At 36.2% G+C, this 18,920-nt stretch overlaps 1 protein-coding gene across 11 annotated transcripts in view; it reads right to left on the bottom strand.

The window, feature by feature from the left end:
- The window catches only part of LOC136873994 (protein bric-a-brac 1), a 477,177-nt gene that overhangs the window by 304,336 nt on the left and 153,921 nt on the right, over positions 1-18,920 (bottom strand). The window contains exon 6 of one of the 11 annotated variants that reach the window (XM_067147429.2): positions 11,934-12,257. The exons of the other annotated variants lie outside the window; for them this stretch is intronic. Within the exon in view, the coding sequence (XP_067003530.2) occupies positions 12,001-12,257 (257 nt within the window). The 3' untranslated portion in view covers positions 11,934-12,000. Of the gene's footprint in view, positions 1-11,933; positions 12,258-18,920 lie in introns of those variants that run through there. 11 annotated transcript variants of the gene reach the window in all.

Here is an 18,920-nt window from a genome sequence, read left to right on the forward strand (position 1 = left end):
ACTGTATGCAGAGTACACAGAGGCAGAGATATTGGTTTTTATCTTGTGTTTAATAGATGCCAGTTAAAAGGAAAAGAACTGAAGAAGAAGCAAGTAGGAGCCTGCATACTCTACAATACAGCATTATTGTTAATGGAGAAAATAAGAGTGTGCCAGCAGTTTCTCTTGAACACCTTGGACATTTCTCAGATGAGCATCTGGTATAAACTGAAAAATTGCTTATCCACTGGTACTGCCAAGGAAGACCAGCGTGAGTGCCACAAACCTGCTAATAAGGCTCCAGACGACCAAGAAAGAAAAGTCCAGGATTTTGTTGTCCTTTGTTTGTTCTTTCACATTTCACATTAACCCACTTTTATGGCGACGATGGGATAGGAAAGGCCTAGGAGTTGGAAGGAAGCAGCCGTGGCCTTAATTAAGGTACAGCCCCAGCATTTGCCTGGTGTGAAAATGGGAAACTACGGAAAACCATCTTCAGGGCTGCCGATAGTGGGATTCGAACCTACTATCTCCCGGATGCAAGCTCACAGCCTCTACGCGCACGGCCAACTCGCCCGGTCAAAGAGAACAAATATGTGTGGAGGATTATTGCCTCATTTCAAAAATATTGGTGAAGGTGGTAAAGATATCAGAAAGGTGATTAAAAAAAAAGATGTATGAAAAACATTCACTCAGCAGGGGAGGATAAAGAGGAAAAGTTCTAGAAAAGAAAAGAAAAGAAAAAAAAAGAAAAGAAAAGAAAAGAAAAGAAAAAAAGAAAGAGAAAGGACAAAAGCTAGTGTTGGAAATAAGTAGTTCCTAAAGAAGGAGGCTTGCCTCTTGCTTAATCAATATTTGGCATATTTCTGTGCTGTAGATTGCATGGGATGACATTATTATCTGCCACCCCACCCAATCCTTGTGTTGACATCTTCTATAAGTTGGCCATCATCTAAAGTAGCAGACCCAAGATATCTGAATTTCTGTAACTAGCAGCAAGTCCTTGCTGTAGAAGTGGAGTTTTAAAACTTTCTTGTGTCATATAATTTTGCCTTTCTCGGGCCTGGCACTGGATATCACGTAGAAGATTGGAAATCATCAAACAATGTGGTGTAGCATAGATTCACATAACAGGCTTTACTGCACTTAGGGTGGAGAAAGAAACTTTTATACTATCCCAATTGCAACATAGGCCTCTGAACTTCTCTTTTCATGTTGCCAACAATGTTGTCCTTAGTCCAGTAACAACAGTTTTTCCATCTTCCATGTTGGTTGCTATTTGGTTTGAGATAACGGTGGTTGAGAGAGGCTGTATTAAGTAACTCATGGGTTTACTTGAATATTTCTTGATTTGCCCACTTTTCCCAAAAGAAAAAAATCATGTAAGTCTGCATTATTGACAATGGAATAACTGTAATGCTAATTTAAGTAGGGGTTAAACAATATTTTGTCAACCCTGCTCTAAAAAGGTAGTTCCTGAATCATTAACAGTAAAGCCAAGTGCAGCACAACTAACAACTTTTGAAATATTGCTTCCTCATATTCTATGAAATGGGGAGAAATTTCTCTAATATGTATATACATATCTGATATTTAAAGAGGCAAACTTAAGAAAGAAAATTGTCTTCAAAAGTATCATGTCAAATGATAGAGAATAACAGATAAGTGAAGCAGGATTTTATAAATGTAATCTACTGTATTTTGTAAACATCTATATATAGCAAACTCTTGATTATACAGGCTAATCACCGGACAAATTAGCACGCATAACCAAAAACATGGATAATACGATTCTGTGCATTTTTATTGCACAACAAAACTTATAAAAACACAGAACATACAATACTGCTTGAAAATACAATAATGTAAAACAATCAACACATTCCAAAACCACTTTCATCAATAAAGTAGGCCAATTTAAAAATTACTTATGTAAACCACTTAAGGTACAAAAAATTCTAAGAGTTTCTTTCTGTTTGCTATTTTGAATGTCCCTTAACTATCTGAATACCAATCCCAAAATCATTCACTAATTTCTTTACTGATTCTCCTTTCTCGAACATTTTAATGAACTCAAGCTTTTATTTTGAAGTTAAAAGCACTTTCTTTTATTTTGTAGCCATGATGGCTATCACAGAACAGCTATACAGTACACTGTTTAGTGTTTGGTTTTTGAGCAAAGCATGCTGCCAGCACACCTGCACTCGAGTCCAGCTCCATGGCTAAATGGTTAGCGTGCTGACCTTTGGTCCAGAGGGTCCCGGGTTCGATTCCTGGCCGGGTCAGAGAACATTAAATAGTTAATTCCCGTGGCTCAGGGACTGGGTGTTTGTGCTGTCCCCGACATCCCTGCAACTCACACACTACACATAATACTATCCTTCACCACAATCACACAGTTACCTACACATAGCAAATGTTGCCCAACCTCATCGGAGGGTCTCCCTTACAAGAGCTGCACTTGGTTAGAAATAGCCACGCAAAATTATTATTACTCGTATAATAATAATAATAATAACAATAATAATAATAATAATAATCATTAACTGATGTTGCCATCATGCTAGTAAGTTGAAGATAATGGGGAGATTGATCTTTGTCAATCTCATAGTTACAACTAAGGTATTGAGCCTCAGAGGTTGCCTCAAGATGTTTTCTGGCTGTGCCTGTTTTTGGTCCGCGAGAGGTATTTTATTTCCCTCAAGCCCTCCGGACAAGTCCGGCGAGCCCCCCGATCCGCCACCTGGGACGCGCCCGATAGGGGAACAGGCAAAACCCCCTTGCGATGACCTTGCGATCCTTTCGAACAACAGACAAGAAGCAATCCAATCCATAGAAAAATTGAATGAAATAGCCGCAAAAACCGGACTTCAAATTTCATTTGAAAAGACGCAGTTTATGGAAGGAACTAAATCAAGATTCGACAATCAACCATTAATCACCAATTGTGGAATAATTTCCCAAGTAGACAAATTCAAGTATCTAGGTGAAATTATTCAGCCAGCAGGGTTAAATCAGGAAGCTAACAAAGAAAGAACTGTTAAACTGCAAAGGGCTTACAAAATCACATGGAACAGATACAACAAAAGATGTATATCAAAAAATGCAAAATTACGACACTACAATACAGTCATCAAACCAGAGGCACTTTATGCATCTGAAACACTGATCATTGGCGGCAGGTCACAAATGAAAAGCATTGAGAAACAAGAGAGGAAAATTCTCAGAAAAATCCTAGGACCAAAGTTCGAAAATGGAATTTGGATGAAAAAGAAACCACACAAAATTTTTCAATTCACAGAAAAAATCACAGATACCATCAGAAAGAGACGACTAAAATTCTACGGACACCTACACAGAATGGATAACAACAGGCTGACAAAGAAAATTCTAAATCTAGCTCTAACCCTGAAAATCCGCAACAATTGGTTAGCAGAAATACATGAAGATCTACAAGAAATGGGTATCGAGGACGAAACCAGTCAAGATAGAATGAAATTTAGAAGCTTAGTAAACAAACATAAATTTGCAGAGAAACCAACAAGAAAAAATACAGGCTGGACAGAAACACGCAGAAAGGAACACAGTGAAAAAATGAAGAGATATTGGGAAGAAAAGAAGAAGAAACATTGTGCAAAATAAGTTCAAACGCGCTCCACAGCTGGGCACAACGAATCAAAAAAAAAAAATAATAATAATAATATATAATATATATATTATATAATATAATTATAATTATTATTATTATTATTATTATTATTATTATTACCTGCACTCAAGAGCGTGCTCGAATTTCAAGAGGGCAATTCACACATATTCAAAATGCTGTGACAAACATTAGGTAAATAAAATAAAAATACAATAAACCTCGGAGGGGCACGGATAACCTGCAAATTGGATAATCTGCACTCAGATAATCGAGAGTTTGCTGTATAAATGAAATAAGAATTATATTTCTGCATCGGCCATGCCCATAGTAAGAAGAAAATGCAATGTTTAATTTTCCAATATCTCTGTCTGCAAGTATGTATACACAACATAAGAAAGATGATGATGATGGTAATGCTTGTTATTTCAAGGGGCCTAACATCGAAGGTCATCAGCCCCCAACATAAGAAAGCGGCTGAACAGAATGTAAAGTTGGGAAATAAGGCAGTACAATCTAGGCTATGAATAATTTTATTTATGCTGGTTTAAATGGTAGCCTAGGGGATGGCCTAAAATTTAATTCTCAAATATCTATGTTATTATTAGTGGTCCTATCAATAAACACTACATAACAAAAGTTATAGAAAATACCATTTTTGGTTATTTATATTTTATACAGTTTTACCATACTGGCTGTGATAGCAGTGAATTTAGACTTTCATTCTTTAGTTCATATCAATGCCAAGCCACGAGAAAAAGGCCAAACAAAATTTAAAGGAAATCTATACATAAAGTTGTAGAATAAGACACTACAGTCTAGGCTATAAATAATTTTGTTCACGCTGGGTGAAATGGTAGTTTAGGGAAGGGCCTAAAATTTAATTCTGAAATATATATGTTGTTAGTGGTCATATAGATACACACTACAAAACAAAAGTTATAGATAATACAATTCCCAAGTATTTATGTCATACGGTTTTACCATACTGGCTATGATAACAGAGGTAGTCATAATTTAGACTTTTGTTGCTTAATCCACGTCAAAACTGAGCATTGCTAACGTGGAAATAATATTCAGTCGTGTTAACTGCAATGGTAGTGGTATTTGTCAGGATAGTATTAGGGTGAAAACTGTGTGGTCATCAGCCCATATCAATAAGGAAAATGGTAAAGATGACTAAAAAATGAGAAAAAATTGTGAAGGAATATCATGAAAGGGGGAAGGACTCCAACTGTATTGGATATCATAATATCACAGAATTGGAAGAAAATGAAATTTGAAGGCCTACAATATCGAAAGCCCATAAAAATGATTAACAATAACATTACATTGAATATTGTTTTTTGTGATGTGCTTTGTCTCCACTGTTCCAACTCATCTTCAACAGATTGCATTACTGCTGCCTGTCCAGTAAAACAGCCTGCTTGAATATTAGCAGGAAGTAGCTGGGGAGTTAGATAACTTTTTCTTTAGCATGCTACTCCTCTGGTTTATGCATGTTCTGATAACTACTGGCATGCGACATCATAGTATTCCAGCTAGTTGATTCCTGCTATGATGCGGTGATAAGAATGGGAAGGGTGCACAGTTAATGGAAAACGTCAGAGCAGTGTTCACTGCTGTCTGTGGCAGGGTCATTCTAGCTATGGAACTTGCCATTGTTAGAACACCAGCTTAGTACTGTTCGTGAGAAGGGAGAAAATGTGCCGTTTTTCATTTGACTGAGCATTGCAAGTGACAGGACTGCCTTTAAATGCGACGTTCCAGTCAGTTAATAATGTATTCTGACAAGAATACTAACCTGATCATAATGATCTATGTCAAATTAAGTTTAATATTTGTCTGTTTAATATTTGTATTACAGGAAAAACGGATGTGTGAATTTAAATGACATTTGGTATTCTGTTTAGAATAAGGTTGAGTCTGATCTTAGCTATAAGTTGTTCAAAAAATTTTAGCAGGAGGGGGTGCTTCAGAAGGGGTCTAAAGTATAAAACTATATTATGTTTTTACACTAAAATAGCTCATGGCAATTTTTTGTCCTAAACCTTTTTCTGGTGCAACCAAAAATAAGGGAAATATCAATGGCAGTCATGTGAAAGTTTAAGTCAGCTAAGTAACTCTATAGACTGTAAAGAGAGTTGCTATGAAGATCATTCCGGCAATATTTTAAAGGCGTTGTACATCTATCAGTAGTTTTTTAATATCAATCCGATACATGGCTTTCTTTTATACAGGAAGGAAATCAAATCAAGATCAGCAATAATGCAAAATGATATAAAAGTGCAAACGGCCACACAGAGCAAGGAAGTGAGTATGTCACAACAAGCTGCTAACAGGTAGAGGCATGCCCGCTAATGTGTCTCAAAATCTGTGTCTGTGTCTGTGTGTGTGTGTGTGTGTGTGTGTGTGTGTGTGTGTAAATGAGGGGTGGATAAACATGTAATCATGCACATGCTAAGTGACTGTCCTGTCAACTACAGGACTACATGTAGTTAAAAATAATTTATTGCTTTGATAATTTTAGTGAGGTGCCTTAATGCCTTGTATGTTATCATTCTCATTTCAATATAGTTTTGTGAATACTATAATTTCATGTTTAACTGTTATTTGAACATATTTCGACCTGATTTGGTCAGGCCAGGAACACCCTGCTACCATACGCAACAGTATACAATAATATCTGCGACTGTCTGGCCGAGGATTGGGCAGCCAGTATGAGATCTGACAAACTAAGGGAGAACCAACGGCTAAGGGCCAAGGAGTTCTCCTTTAGGAGGTTTGGTGATGCTACTGTGTAGGAAATGACACACAAATTCACCAAACGCTGCTGCCTTGCAGGTGTGGCAGCGGACTGTCAAAAGCTAAGGGAGATTACCCCTCCTGTATGCCAGCTGTACAGAGTTGATGAGTGTGTTGATTTCAAAACCAAAACAAGCCTCAATGTAAAAGTGTTAAAATTACCAGACATGACAACTCTCCATGCAACTCACAAACTTATGTCACCCAACAACCCAAAGCTCATCGGAGATGCAGGAAGAGACCGACATTATACAGGAAGAAACAGCTCACAATTGGAATCCTCAATACCCTCACCCTTGCTGGTAAATGTAAAGAAATTGTAGACCTCATTGTACAATCACACACTCAGGGTTTTAGGGTTGAGTGAGAAGAAATGGAAAAGTTCAGGAAAGAAAACCTTACAAAATAGTTATATATTGTACTGGAGTGGGAACCCTAATGAAGGCAGAAATGGAGTTGCTCTTGTTCTCCACAAAGATTTTGATGTACAGACTGACGTATGTTATATGAGTGATAGAAACATTAAAACGAAATTACTTGTTGGCCAGGTATTCTATACCTTTCTCTAAGTATATGCCCCACAGGCAGGCTGTCGTGCAGATGAAAAAGTCCAGTTCCTTGTAGATCTAGAGGACCAAATAAAGGAAGACAACATTACACTTATGAGAGACCAGAATACCCAAGCTGGGACAGACAGACAAGGCTGCAAAGACATCATAGGCCCCCATGACTATGGTGGCAGAAACCAGGAAGGAGAAAACCTGATAGACTTCTGTGCATGGAATAACCTGAGCATAGCTCTTGGTTTCAGAAGAGAGACAACCATAAAATCACATGCTCACAAGCTACAGTTGGGATGGGAAGCACAGAACATTAATAGACTATAAAATAACTGATAGATGTGCTAGCCAGTTCATCACTGATGTTAAGGTTATTCCAAATGAATGTCTCGAAGGTGACTACAGGTTTTTGGCCCCACACATATGGAATCATCTGGAAAGAGAACAAGATACCAGAGGACTGGATGAAAGGTATCATTATCCCACCTCTATAAAAATGGGAACAGGGAGAAATGTGGAAATTATAGGGGCTTCACTCTACTTCACGTAAACTTTGGGAGAAGATAACTGAAAGAAAAATCAGGAATATAGTAGAACCATTAATTGGAGGAGGGGCAACATGGCTTCAGGAAGAATGCTAACAGAGAAGCACTGATATATTAGAAAGAACTTAATGATGGAGTTTACGGAAATCGAGAAGGCCTACGACAGTGTACTTATAGAGATAATCTGGGGGTGTCTAGAAGGTATAGGTGTGCCAAACTTCCTGATTGATAAAGTAAAGATGTTTTATCAAAAATGCTTTAGCTACGTCCAAGTAGGGGATGGAAGATCAGATTGTTCTGAAACCAAAAGGAGTCCAGCAGAGAAGTGCCTTGTCACCACTACTGTTCATAATCATCATAGATCGGACTATAAAATCAATCAAAGAACATTGCAAAGAGCAGCCTAACATACTAATATTTGCAAATGATGTAGAGGTGCAGGAGAAAAATCTTTGCAGTGGCAAATTTAAAGAATGTAAAACAAACTGTAAAAATGACTATCAACAGGAAAGGCACAGATTCAAATATTTTTCTGGAGGGAACTCTGTTATGATCTGTTTCTAACTTAAAGTAGCTGGAAGTGTCATCTCAGAAGATAAAACAATAAACCAAGAAAGAATACTTAATAGGACTCACAAAAATTGAGAAAGTTTTATTTTCCAAGTGAAGTCTACTGAGGGACGATGAAATACTCCAGAAAGCAGAATGCTCTCAGGAAACTAATTAAGAAAATGAGGGGGGATGCTAATCCTAATGGCAAAAACTTAAGTGATACAGAAAATGATTTAGAAAGTATAACTTATATCAGGAATACAATACACAATGTAGATAGGGAATCATTTCACAGAGATCAGATACACTATACTAAGAAAGCACCAAAAACATCAATAAAAAGGTTAGTTGAACACTTTAGAGGATACTATCAAAATGTAAATGGACTTTGAAGCAAACTAACTGAACTGAACTTAAAAGTTTAGCTGACTATGACTTCATGGTATTAACTGAAACAAACTTAAATGATGAAATTAATGATGTGGAACTTGGACTGGAAACGTATTCAATTTTCAGAAGTGATAAGTCTTCTTTAACGAGTAGGAAGGCATCCCATGGGGGGGAAGGGGGGTTAATGATCTGTATTAGCAAGAGGTTTAAACCTACTCTGATACTGTGCACTAACACAGTTGAACAGTTGTTTGTGTCCCTGACTTTTAACACCACAAAATTAATCATTGGTGCTGTATACCTTCCACCCAAGTCTCCTGCCCAAAAATATTTCGAACATTGCAGTGCTGTTGAAAAAATTATGTCAAATCTTCACAACCATTTATTGCTCATTGTTGGTGACTACAATCTACCACATCTTAATTAGATAGTAAATGAAGAAACATCTTCTGGCCTTATGTCAGTAGGCAACCACACTATGTAGTCCAGCTTAGTTATAGACACTTTTTCTTTTCTCTGTTTAAATCAGTTTAATGCTATCTCAAATTTTCTGAATCACTTTCTTGATTTGGTTTTCAGTAACTCCAGTTCCAATGAAGTAAAATCTAGTAATGAAAGCATTGTCCCCCTCGATAGACACCACCCAGCATTACAGATTTCTTTACCTATAAATGAGCTATACAATTTCTTGCCTGCAGATAGTTTTTATTTTGACTTTTTAAATGGTGACTATAATGGACTAAATTATTATTTGTCACAGTTCAGCTGGAAGTTGATGTTCAAAATGTATCAATTAATAAAGCAGTAGAAACCTTCTATTCAGTACTACATTATGGCATGGAACTTTACGTCCCTATACGGAATTTTAAGACTCCCAAATTCCCAAAGTGGTTTAATCATAAATTGAAGTCCCTGATTATTGAAAAGAAGAAAGCACACAAGCGGTACAAAATATGAGGTCTCAATAGTAATTATTAGCATTTCTCGAAATTAAGAAATGAATGCAAGTCTGAATCTAAATCTTGCCATACAATGTATGTCTCCAACTGTGAACGAAGTATTACTTCCAATCCACAGAAATTCTGGCAATATCTAAGTTCTAAAAGGTCATGTAATAATATTCCTTCAACAATGCATCTTAATGAAGTTACAGCAAATACTGGAGAAAATATTGTCAATCTTTTTGCTAACCAATTTTCATCTGTTTATTCTTCTTATCAGAGTAGTAGTAGTATGTCATATGATTATCCTTTCTCTGTCAATCTATCAGTTATAAACATTAGTAAAGCAGAAATTTACAACAAACTGAAATCTCTGGAATTAAAGAAAACTGTAGGACCTGATGGTGTTTCAACTTACCTACTCAAGTACTGCTCATTTATTTTATGTGAAGCACTCTTTTATCTGTTCAACTTATCATTAAACCAAGGCGTTTTTCCAGTGGAATGAAAGAAAGGATTTGTTACGGTGATAAAACTGACATAAAACAATATAGACCAGTTATAATTTCTTCTCATATTTCCAAAATTTTTGACTAAATAATTCTTGACAAAATCACACCTCTCTTTAGAAACATCATCACTGATGAGCAACATGGATTCTTTTCAGGATGGTCAACCTGTAGTGATCTTCTTTTATTCTATCAGTTCCTCTTGGATGCAATAGAGAACCACTCCCAAGTGGACTGCATTTATACAGACTTCTCAAAAGCTTTTGACACTGTCAACCACGATATCTTGCTGAAAAAACTAACAGGCTACGGAATTAATGGGCTTCTCCTCTCATGGTTTGAATCGTATCTTAAAAATCGCCTGCAGATTGTTAAAATAAGGAATCATTTTTCTGCGCCTATTATTGTTACCAGTGGAGTTCCTCAAGGGTCTCACCTTGCGCCCTTACTTTTTACTCTCTACATAAATGACATTAAAAATATACTTAAGAATTCTGAATTGCTTTTGTTTGGCGATGATGCAAATTTTTTTATGAAAATTAACTGTCCACTTGATTGTTTAAAACTTCAAGAAGATTTACATCATCTGGAAAAGTACCGTATTCAAAATGGGTTGAAACTTAATCATGAGAAATGTAAAATAATATTCTTTTTTTAAAAGATGAAAATATCATTTCAGTACAAATTTAGTAATAACATTCTAACTCCTGTTTCATAAGTTAATGACCTTAGTGTTTTATTCAGTTATAACCTATCGTTTAATGAACATATTGAAAATATTTGTAAGAAAGCATTTCAAAGATTGGGTTGCATTACTAGATATTCTAGAGAATTTTCAAACTTAGCTATCTATCGATTGCTGTATGTGTCTATGGTACGCCCTATACTGATGATGATGATGCTTGTTGTTTAAAGGGGCCTAACATCGAAGGTCATCAGCCCCGACGCCCTATACTAGAATACTGTACACCTGTTTGGAACCCTTCTCATTAGACCTCTATCCATAGATTAGATTCAGTACAACATAAATTTCTTCGTTTATATTCATTTAGAGCACGATTCTCATATGATAATGTTAATTATACATCCCTACAACAGTCCTTAAATCTGCATAGCCTGTCACAACGCCGTGAATTATTGGATACACTCTTCAGTTTTAAATTGCTTCATTCCTTGGTGAATTGTCCACAATTCCTTGCAAAAATTAACGTACACGTACCAGACAGACGCACAAGGTTCAAGAATACATTGTCTACAAATTGGCATAGAACTAACTACGCATTCAATGGGCCAATTGAACGAATGTCAAGATCTCTAAACAAAGTGGATATTGATATATTTAACTGCTCATTGTCAAACTTTAGAAATCACGTACATAATCTCCAGAATTGACTATTACTTTCCTTGTAATATAACCTGTGTATATATATCTGTACAAATTTTTCTACTTATACTCCATTGAACTTTCTTTTTAGTGTGTTTTGTTTTGTTTATTCTTCTCTACTGTTATGTAAAATGGTATTACCGTTAATAAAGTATTAATATTACTACTTCTATGATTTCCAGAGGCTCTGAGATATCAGAATTTTGTCCTCACATGAGTATTTTAACTGCCACCATTAAGAAATTAAATACGTGCTTTCAAATTTTACTTTTCTCCTTGTCCTGATATTTTAATATATCAATAATACGGGATGTCCGCTTCAAACTATTTTAGGGGGTTTTAAGAATAATTTGTTATCATAACCTAATATCAGAAAATATGAATTTCTAATGACATAATGTTATATATTTAAACAAAGGTGGGCACAGCATTTGATCGATCATGCGAGCCCGTTTCAAAAAGCAATTCTTGCTCCAAGAAATGCTGTTCACATCAACAACATCTACACTTGACAGTTTTTGCAACACAACGGGGCTATTTATCTTTATCTTATGCTTGAGTTTACGAGGGTTAATTACATTTATTCCAGAACTGAAATAATTATGGTGATACTGAATGCAATTACCTACTAAACTCTCTGTAACATCATATAAAGAACTGTTTAATGTCTTTCACGTATGTTTATAATCTCATGAAATAATATTGTGCTTAAATGTAAAACACGTTACACAGATGAATGGTTGACCAGGACATGTAATACAAAATGTTGAAATTCTTGAAGTTTTCAAGTTTGCTGCAAAACTGCCCATTGACTTCTTGTTTTCTTCATAGCAATAGATACATCGCTTCCGCACTCTGCGATTTGACACGTCACGAACCTCAGTTTTTACCAGGGAATGATAGCCTTTTTGCACAGGGCTCTCTTTGTAACCAAATCCAAAGAATCCTGTAACAATTGATTCTCGAGGTTCAAATCAGTCTCCATTGGAAACTAAGCCACAGAGATACTTATTAATGTGGCAAGGAGATATGTAGAATCTAAATTCTGACACAAAAGATTGCTTGTATATTTTATGATGGGAACAGGTACTGCTATCCCTGGGGATACACTTGATTAGTGAAATTTAAAAATTAGGCACATTTACAACATGTTCCATCATACAAGACTGGTTCACCTACTCAGTCTCTCACCTAAGCTAAAATTATGGAAGAATAACAAGAACTGTTTGCTAAGAAGAAAATCTTAGAGGCATTTCAGCCTGAATTTCAAACTCTGGAAATTCACTACTTATAGAGGAAGAACAAATTTCAATTTAATTTAATTTTAATATATATTTTACAATTCTGAGGTAGCCCTAACCAAAACAATAGCTAAATATGAACATTCAGATTTTTTAGTGTCATTATGCATTTGGTGTTTTAACACTGACCAACAAACTTGCATCAAGGCTATCTTAGTTTTAATATAGTATAAGCACACATAATTTCAAAGAAGGAATTTCAATATTACAGAAACAGAATGCTGCATTTGCACGACATGCTTGGAAATTTGACTTTTATATCCTGTATGAAACTTACGAATTGACCAACGACCAACATTATGACAATTGAACATTATTGGGGAAACTACTCCATTCTCAACTACCCATCCATATTACTATTATCAAATTAACATTACCACTTTGAAAACCATGACAACAAAAAATTTCAGCTGGACAGTCCTTTCTAGTTTTAATAACATTTTTTTCCCCTTGGCTTTTCCCCCATTTTTCTGAGGTCAGCAAGTGATGGGGATTTGGCCCAGGTGCATGACCGCTTTCCATTCCCGACATCATTCCTACGTGGAGGGATGTATTCATTATTGCAAGTGATCTGCACAGCTTTTGGAATAACAGACAAAGTATTTGAATGTGGTAGGGAAATTTCGGTAGATGAAACCATGATATTTTGATCCTGAGCCATGAGCAAATTATAGGATAGTAATTAAATTACAGAAAAACCTTCAAGGTGCAAGAAGAAGTTCATGTAAGAAGATCTAGAATAGTCCATAACTGACTTAACAACGAGTCAATGTACTAATATTCACACGTTTTTGAGTGATGGATTCTATTTGAGATCTTCTAAAAAATAAATGCACGTATGAAAAGACAGATGAACAGTTTATAGTATAATTTCTTGGAAAGACCAATATATGGAGGTTCAATCATAATGTTGGCAGACATAAAAGAAGAATGTCAGAGCCAGCAATCATCATTAAAATTAAGTGAGAAAATTTAATATTAAATTTATTCATGTATGGTACAAAAAAAAATTGTGTTTAAAAAAATACCAACTACCATCTTGATCATTTAAGTCATGGTACCAAATTTACCACCAAGTTAAATTCAAAATGAAATAGTCAAACCTCAATATTTTCATCAGTTCAGGAGCTAAATTTTATTTCAAGTTACCAAAATTTAGAGATATAGAGAATTCCTGTTTTAGAGCATGTATAGCACATAATTGAATCATATGTATCAACAGGCTGATACTGTACACAGTACTACAAGGGGGTATCCAAGAAAAACAGGAATTTTTAAAAAAGCTATATCTTTTCAAATTTTTTACAAAACAACCTTGTTGTTGTTGTTGTTGTTGTTGTTGTTGGAGTCATCAGTCCATAGACTGGTTTGACAGAACAACATAACAACCTTATCCCCTTCAAAATCTCTCCATTACAACTAATACATTTGTCCCACCGGTACTTCCACTGTTGGAAACATTTTTTGTAGTCTTCTTTAGAAATGGCTGACAGCTCCTCCCTCATTTTTTTTTCTTGACTTCTTCAACGTTGTCAAATCGGTTTCCTTTCATGCCTCTTTTCATGTGTGGAAATAAGAAAAAGTCGCACAGAGCCATGTCAGGCGTGGGGCAGTGGAATCGTGTCATTTTTAGCCAAAAACTGTCTAACAGAGATGGCTGTGTGTGCAGGTGTGTTGTCGTGGTGGAAGAACCAGTCTCATGTCTGCCACAAATCAGGTCTTTTTTTGACGAACACTGTTGCGCAATCTCCTTAAAACTTCCCAATAAAAGGTTTGCATGATGTACACTTAAACTTGCCATCATAAAAAATGAAACAAGAACCAAACAGCCCTAGCAAAAACAAGCCAGGTCGACAACACAGGCAGCACAGAACTGGCAATGAGTTGCGCTATACACATCTAGTGGCAGGAATGCGTACTACACAAGCTTCGGTCATGGCAAAGTTATTCTGGTTATTTTTGGGTATCCCCTCGTATTTAACCATATAAAAACAAACTCAAAGTATTTTAACACTTTAATTACAACACTACTGGTGATTGGAATGTTTTTCTCTCTCACATGGGTCCTTCACTGAATCACTGCTTCATCAAACTCTGGAAAACCTCATGTTTTAAGTCTTTTCTGCTGTGGTGTAAATCTTGGTTCATCGACTACCAGGTGAACCCTGACTTATCATTTGAGTATTGTAGATAGTGTGCTGAGGAATTCTGAACTCAGCTGCAATATCATTCCTCTTTTCCTGACCCTTCTCCACTTCATTTATGAATTGGAATCTTTTCACTGAGACTTTGCATTTCTGCATACTTTACACATGCAAGGCTATAAGCAGACACTGAATGACCAGACAAGAGGACACAGCAGGTATTCCTGGTACTGATGTTATGCACTGGGATGGCCCGTATAGACCCTTATCATATATTCCCCTTCATGTCTCGGGTAAGTTCAGTACAATCAATGCACAAGGCGCAGAAAAATAAGCTGCTATATAAACATACCGAGGTCAGTCGGAAAGGTGTACAATAGTAAATTAACAAACACACGAACTATAAATGCTGTACCATCACCTTTTTCCCCCACTCAGGACTAATGTTGACAATATCTTTATCTGCATAGCACAGTTAACACTAGAACTGCCAGAGCGGTCAAAATGACCGCTACACGTTTTCAAAGCCCTATTTTGACCACATTTTCTGTCATATTGCAAGAGCTTCAGTGACTTTTCCTGATTACCGGTCAGAATCATCCATATTAAATTTAATTAATTTTGCGTCGTTAGTTAGGATGTAGATAACGAGTATACCTAGAATCGCCGGAGCGGTCATTTTGACCGCTGTATTGATTATCATAATAAAATGTGTTAGAATATCTGCTTATTCCTTTGGTTGAGATAACATTTGTTTATAATTATTCTCCCTGCAATAATGTAAGCACAACTATGAAACTCTGACAGTCTATCTACGGCCATTGTTCATTCTCTTCTTTATTCATTTTTCTAAAGGCGGCTAATGGGTCTCTCTCCTCTAAGAGTAGCGAACATTCTTCTGCTGTCACAATTCCCTAATGATATACGTTATCTTGATGTCCACATTTCAACTTTGGTACTGAAATTCAGCATTTAGACTGCAATTATGTGCCTGGTATAGGCCGAAAACTGAAAGTTTTCAATTGTTCTATTACAGTAGTAGGAAATGTAATACAAAAAGCTGGAAATAAGAAGGGACGCATCAACACAAGCCTCCCAGCACCAAGTAATACATTACTAGGTACAGATGGCATCATGGAGTGGACTGTAGGAGAGTTTGTGAAGACTACACCTGGCAGGATGGCTTGTCACAACATATTGAAAGAAAATCCAGGATCTACTCCATATTCAAAGCGGTGTGTTTCTAACGAGAGTCTAGCGTGTGCATGGAATATTTTTATTGATGAATCTATATTGAAACACATCAAACACTGTACGGAAACTGAACCAAAACATGTTTTAGGAGATAAATTGTGGAGTGTAAGTTTAGAAAACTGCAGGCATTCATTGTCTTGGTGTATGATCATGGTGTACTTGGAGCCAATAGCACTAAACTTGATGAACTCTGCTCTAAATAGTGGGGGCGGAGGGGCACCATTCTTCAGTGAAACAATGGGGAGGAACTGTTTTAGAGAAATCGAAATATTTTTGCGTTTCGACGTCAGAATGACCAAATTAGAACGACTGAAGACTGATAAATTTGCGTTAGTATCAAAAATATGGAACATATTCATTGAAAATTGTCAATTGACTTATATTCCAGGTGAAAATCTGCCTGCTGATGAGCAGCTTTTTCCAAGCAAAACAAGGTGTCCATTTTTACAGTACATGCTCAACAAACCAGATAAATCAGGAATTAAGTTTTGTCTTCTTGTGGACATTGACTCAAAGTTTCCGTGCAATGGATTTCCTTACCTAGGAAAAGGCGACCTCAGACCATGTGACGAGACTCCTCCCGAAAGTATAGTAATGAAGTTAGTGGAGCCATTTCAAAAGAAAGGGCGAAAAGTGACCATAGACAACTTTCTTTACAACAGTGAACCTTGGTAAGAAGTTGAAAAATAATGGTACGATTATTGTTGGAACCATTAGACGATCAAGGAGAGAAATTCCTAAAGCTGTGAAGGCTATGAAAGCTAGTCTTTATGACTCAACTTTCCTGAAACATTCCAATGACACAATTACTGTTTATCAAGGTAAACGAAACAAGAATGTCCTTCTATACAGTATTTTGCAATCAGAAGTCGAGCTTCAAGCTAATCCCAAAAGGATTCCCAAAACAGAAGTCTTCTACAACAATAAAAAATATGGTATGGACATGGTGGATCAAATGGGAAGAAAATATACTGTTCGATCCGTTACATGAAGTTCATGTATTTCATAATATTCTTGACTTGGCAGCTATCAACTCCTGGATCATTTTCAAAAAGTGACAGGGAAGAAGATCAGTCGCCGAAATTACATCCTGAAGCTAGCAGAGGAGCTCCGTATGGGGTATATAGGATCGAAAACTAAGTCTGTGGATACGGAAGCCGAATTTAGGGAGCCTGTGGAAGGAAATGTACAGAATAGGCAATGCCAAATGAAGAAAGTGCAAACAGCGAGTGCGTGGTTCTTGCTTTTTTTTTTTTTTTGCTTTACGTCGCACCGACACAGATAGGTCTTATGGAGACGATGGGACAGGGAAGGCCTAGGAATGGGAAAGAAGCGGCTGTGGCTTTAATTAAAGAACAGCCCCAGCATTTGCCTGGTGTGAAAATGGGAAACCAGGGAAAACCATCTTCAGGGCTGCCGATAGTGGAATTCAAACCCACTATCTCCCGGATGCGAACTCACAGCTGCGCACTCCTAACTGCACGGCCAACTCGACCGGCGTGTGGTTCTTGCTCAAAGTACACAACTAAGTTTGCAGTGTGTAGTTCCTGCTTCAAAAGAGGCAGGATTGCATCAGTGTGTGCAAATACACTGAAGGAAAAGAAAGAGACAAATATGTTGTGGTACGTGGATTTGGCAAACATGTTTCAGGTCATAAATTGCACTAAATGAAATGTTACAGTAATTTTATTTTCTGATAATGAGTAATAACCATTTAGACTAAAAGAATCTGAAGTAAAAACAATATTTGTTTACTAGATAAGTGTGTTTTATAGAAACGTTTTTGTGTTTGTAGAAAATGAGGATAATATTACATTTGCAATACTATTGAATAATTTGAATCTTTTCCGTGTTAGATCGCATAATTAATGTTTTATAAACTTAGGAATACATATTTGAAATGATGATTATGAGTTACTATACGTATTGAGAATAAAAATAATAATTCCAATACAGCGGTCAAAATGACCGCATCGGTGGTTCTAAGTATACAGTATGTTTCGGCGGTCCTAGTGTTAATATTGTACAAAATCAGAGTTAAAAGAATATTTTCCGCTTCTATGGAGGAGACTTTTGATAGGAGAAATCGAGAAATACGCTAAATCAAATTTTAGGTAATGGAGGAATAAATACACACACTGAAAGGACACACGGCGAGAAAATCGAAAATTTGAGTAATAGAGGTTCATGATATCATGGTTTGACTAATTAGTTCTTGTAATCCAAGACTTTGAATTCTAACTATGGAAAAAAACAGCAATCACATGTCCTACTCCCATAGCTTCTACTTTTATTTCATCTCCACATTACCAACATTTTGTTTGTTTGTTGTTTAAAGATGCCTAACAGCTAGGTTATCAGCCCCATTTACCAAAATTACTAGAATTAGTACCATTTTTCATTTGCTCCCAATGAGATGCTTTCCCCCCCCCCCTTGAAACAGCAACAACTGACACATTTTACTCCTTGCAGCAGATAATAAATATCACTAGCCTGCAAAGAAACTTTTTTTTTTGTGCGGTAAAAACAAAAATAGGTGGTTTTAATGAATTTCTTAACGGAGAATTCGAGAAAAAAAATTAATTTTGGCGTATCACGTCTGGTTTAGTGGCAATTTTACAAAAGGTTATTTTTTTTCTTACGTAAAGTTGTTGATACTTAGTATTGATTAAATATGATATATTAATGTAAATTTCAGCTTGCAAAACGTAATCATATTTTTAATGCATTAAATACACATAATTGCTGCTTTGTAAGCAAGTAGATGGTTTGTATTATATTTTTGATGTATATTGAAATTCATGAAACTGAAGCATAAGCGCCTATTTAGTTTCGGCTGTACAGTTGCTTTTAAATAAATATATCCGTACCTTGAATAAAAAGTACATGGTTAAAATACATAGTTCTGTT

The sequence above is a fragment of the Anabrus simplex genome, chromosome 5 (assembly GCF_040414725.1).
Source record: "Anabrus simplex isolate iqAnaSimp1 chromosome 5, ASM4041472v1, whole genome shotgun sequence".
In the NCBI taxonomy this organism is placed as follows: Eukaryota; Metazoa; Arthropoda; class Insecta; order Orthoptera; family Tettigoniidae; genus Anabrus; species Anabrus simplex.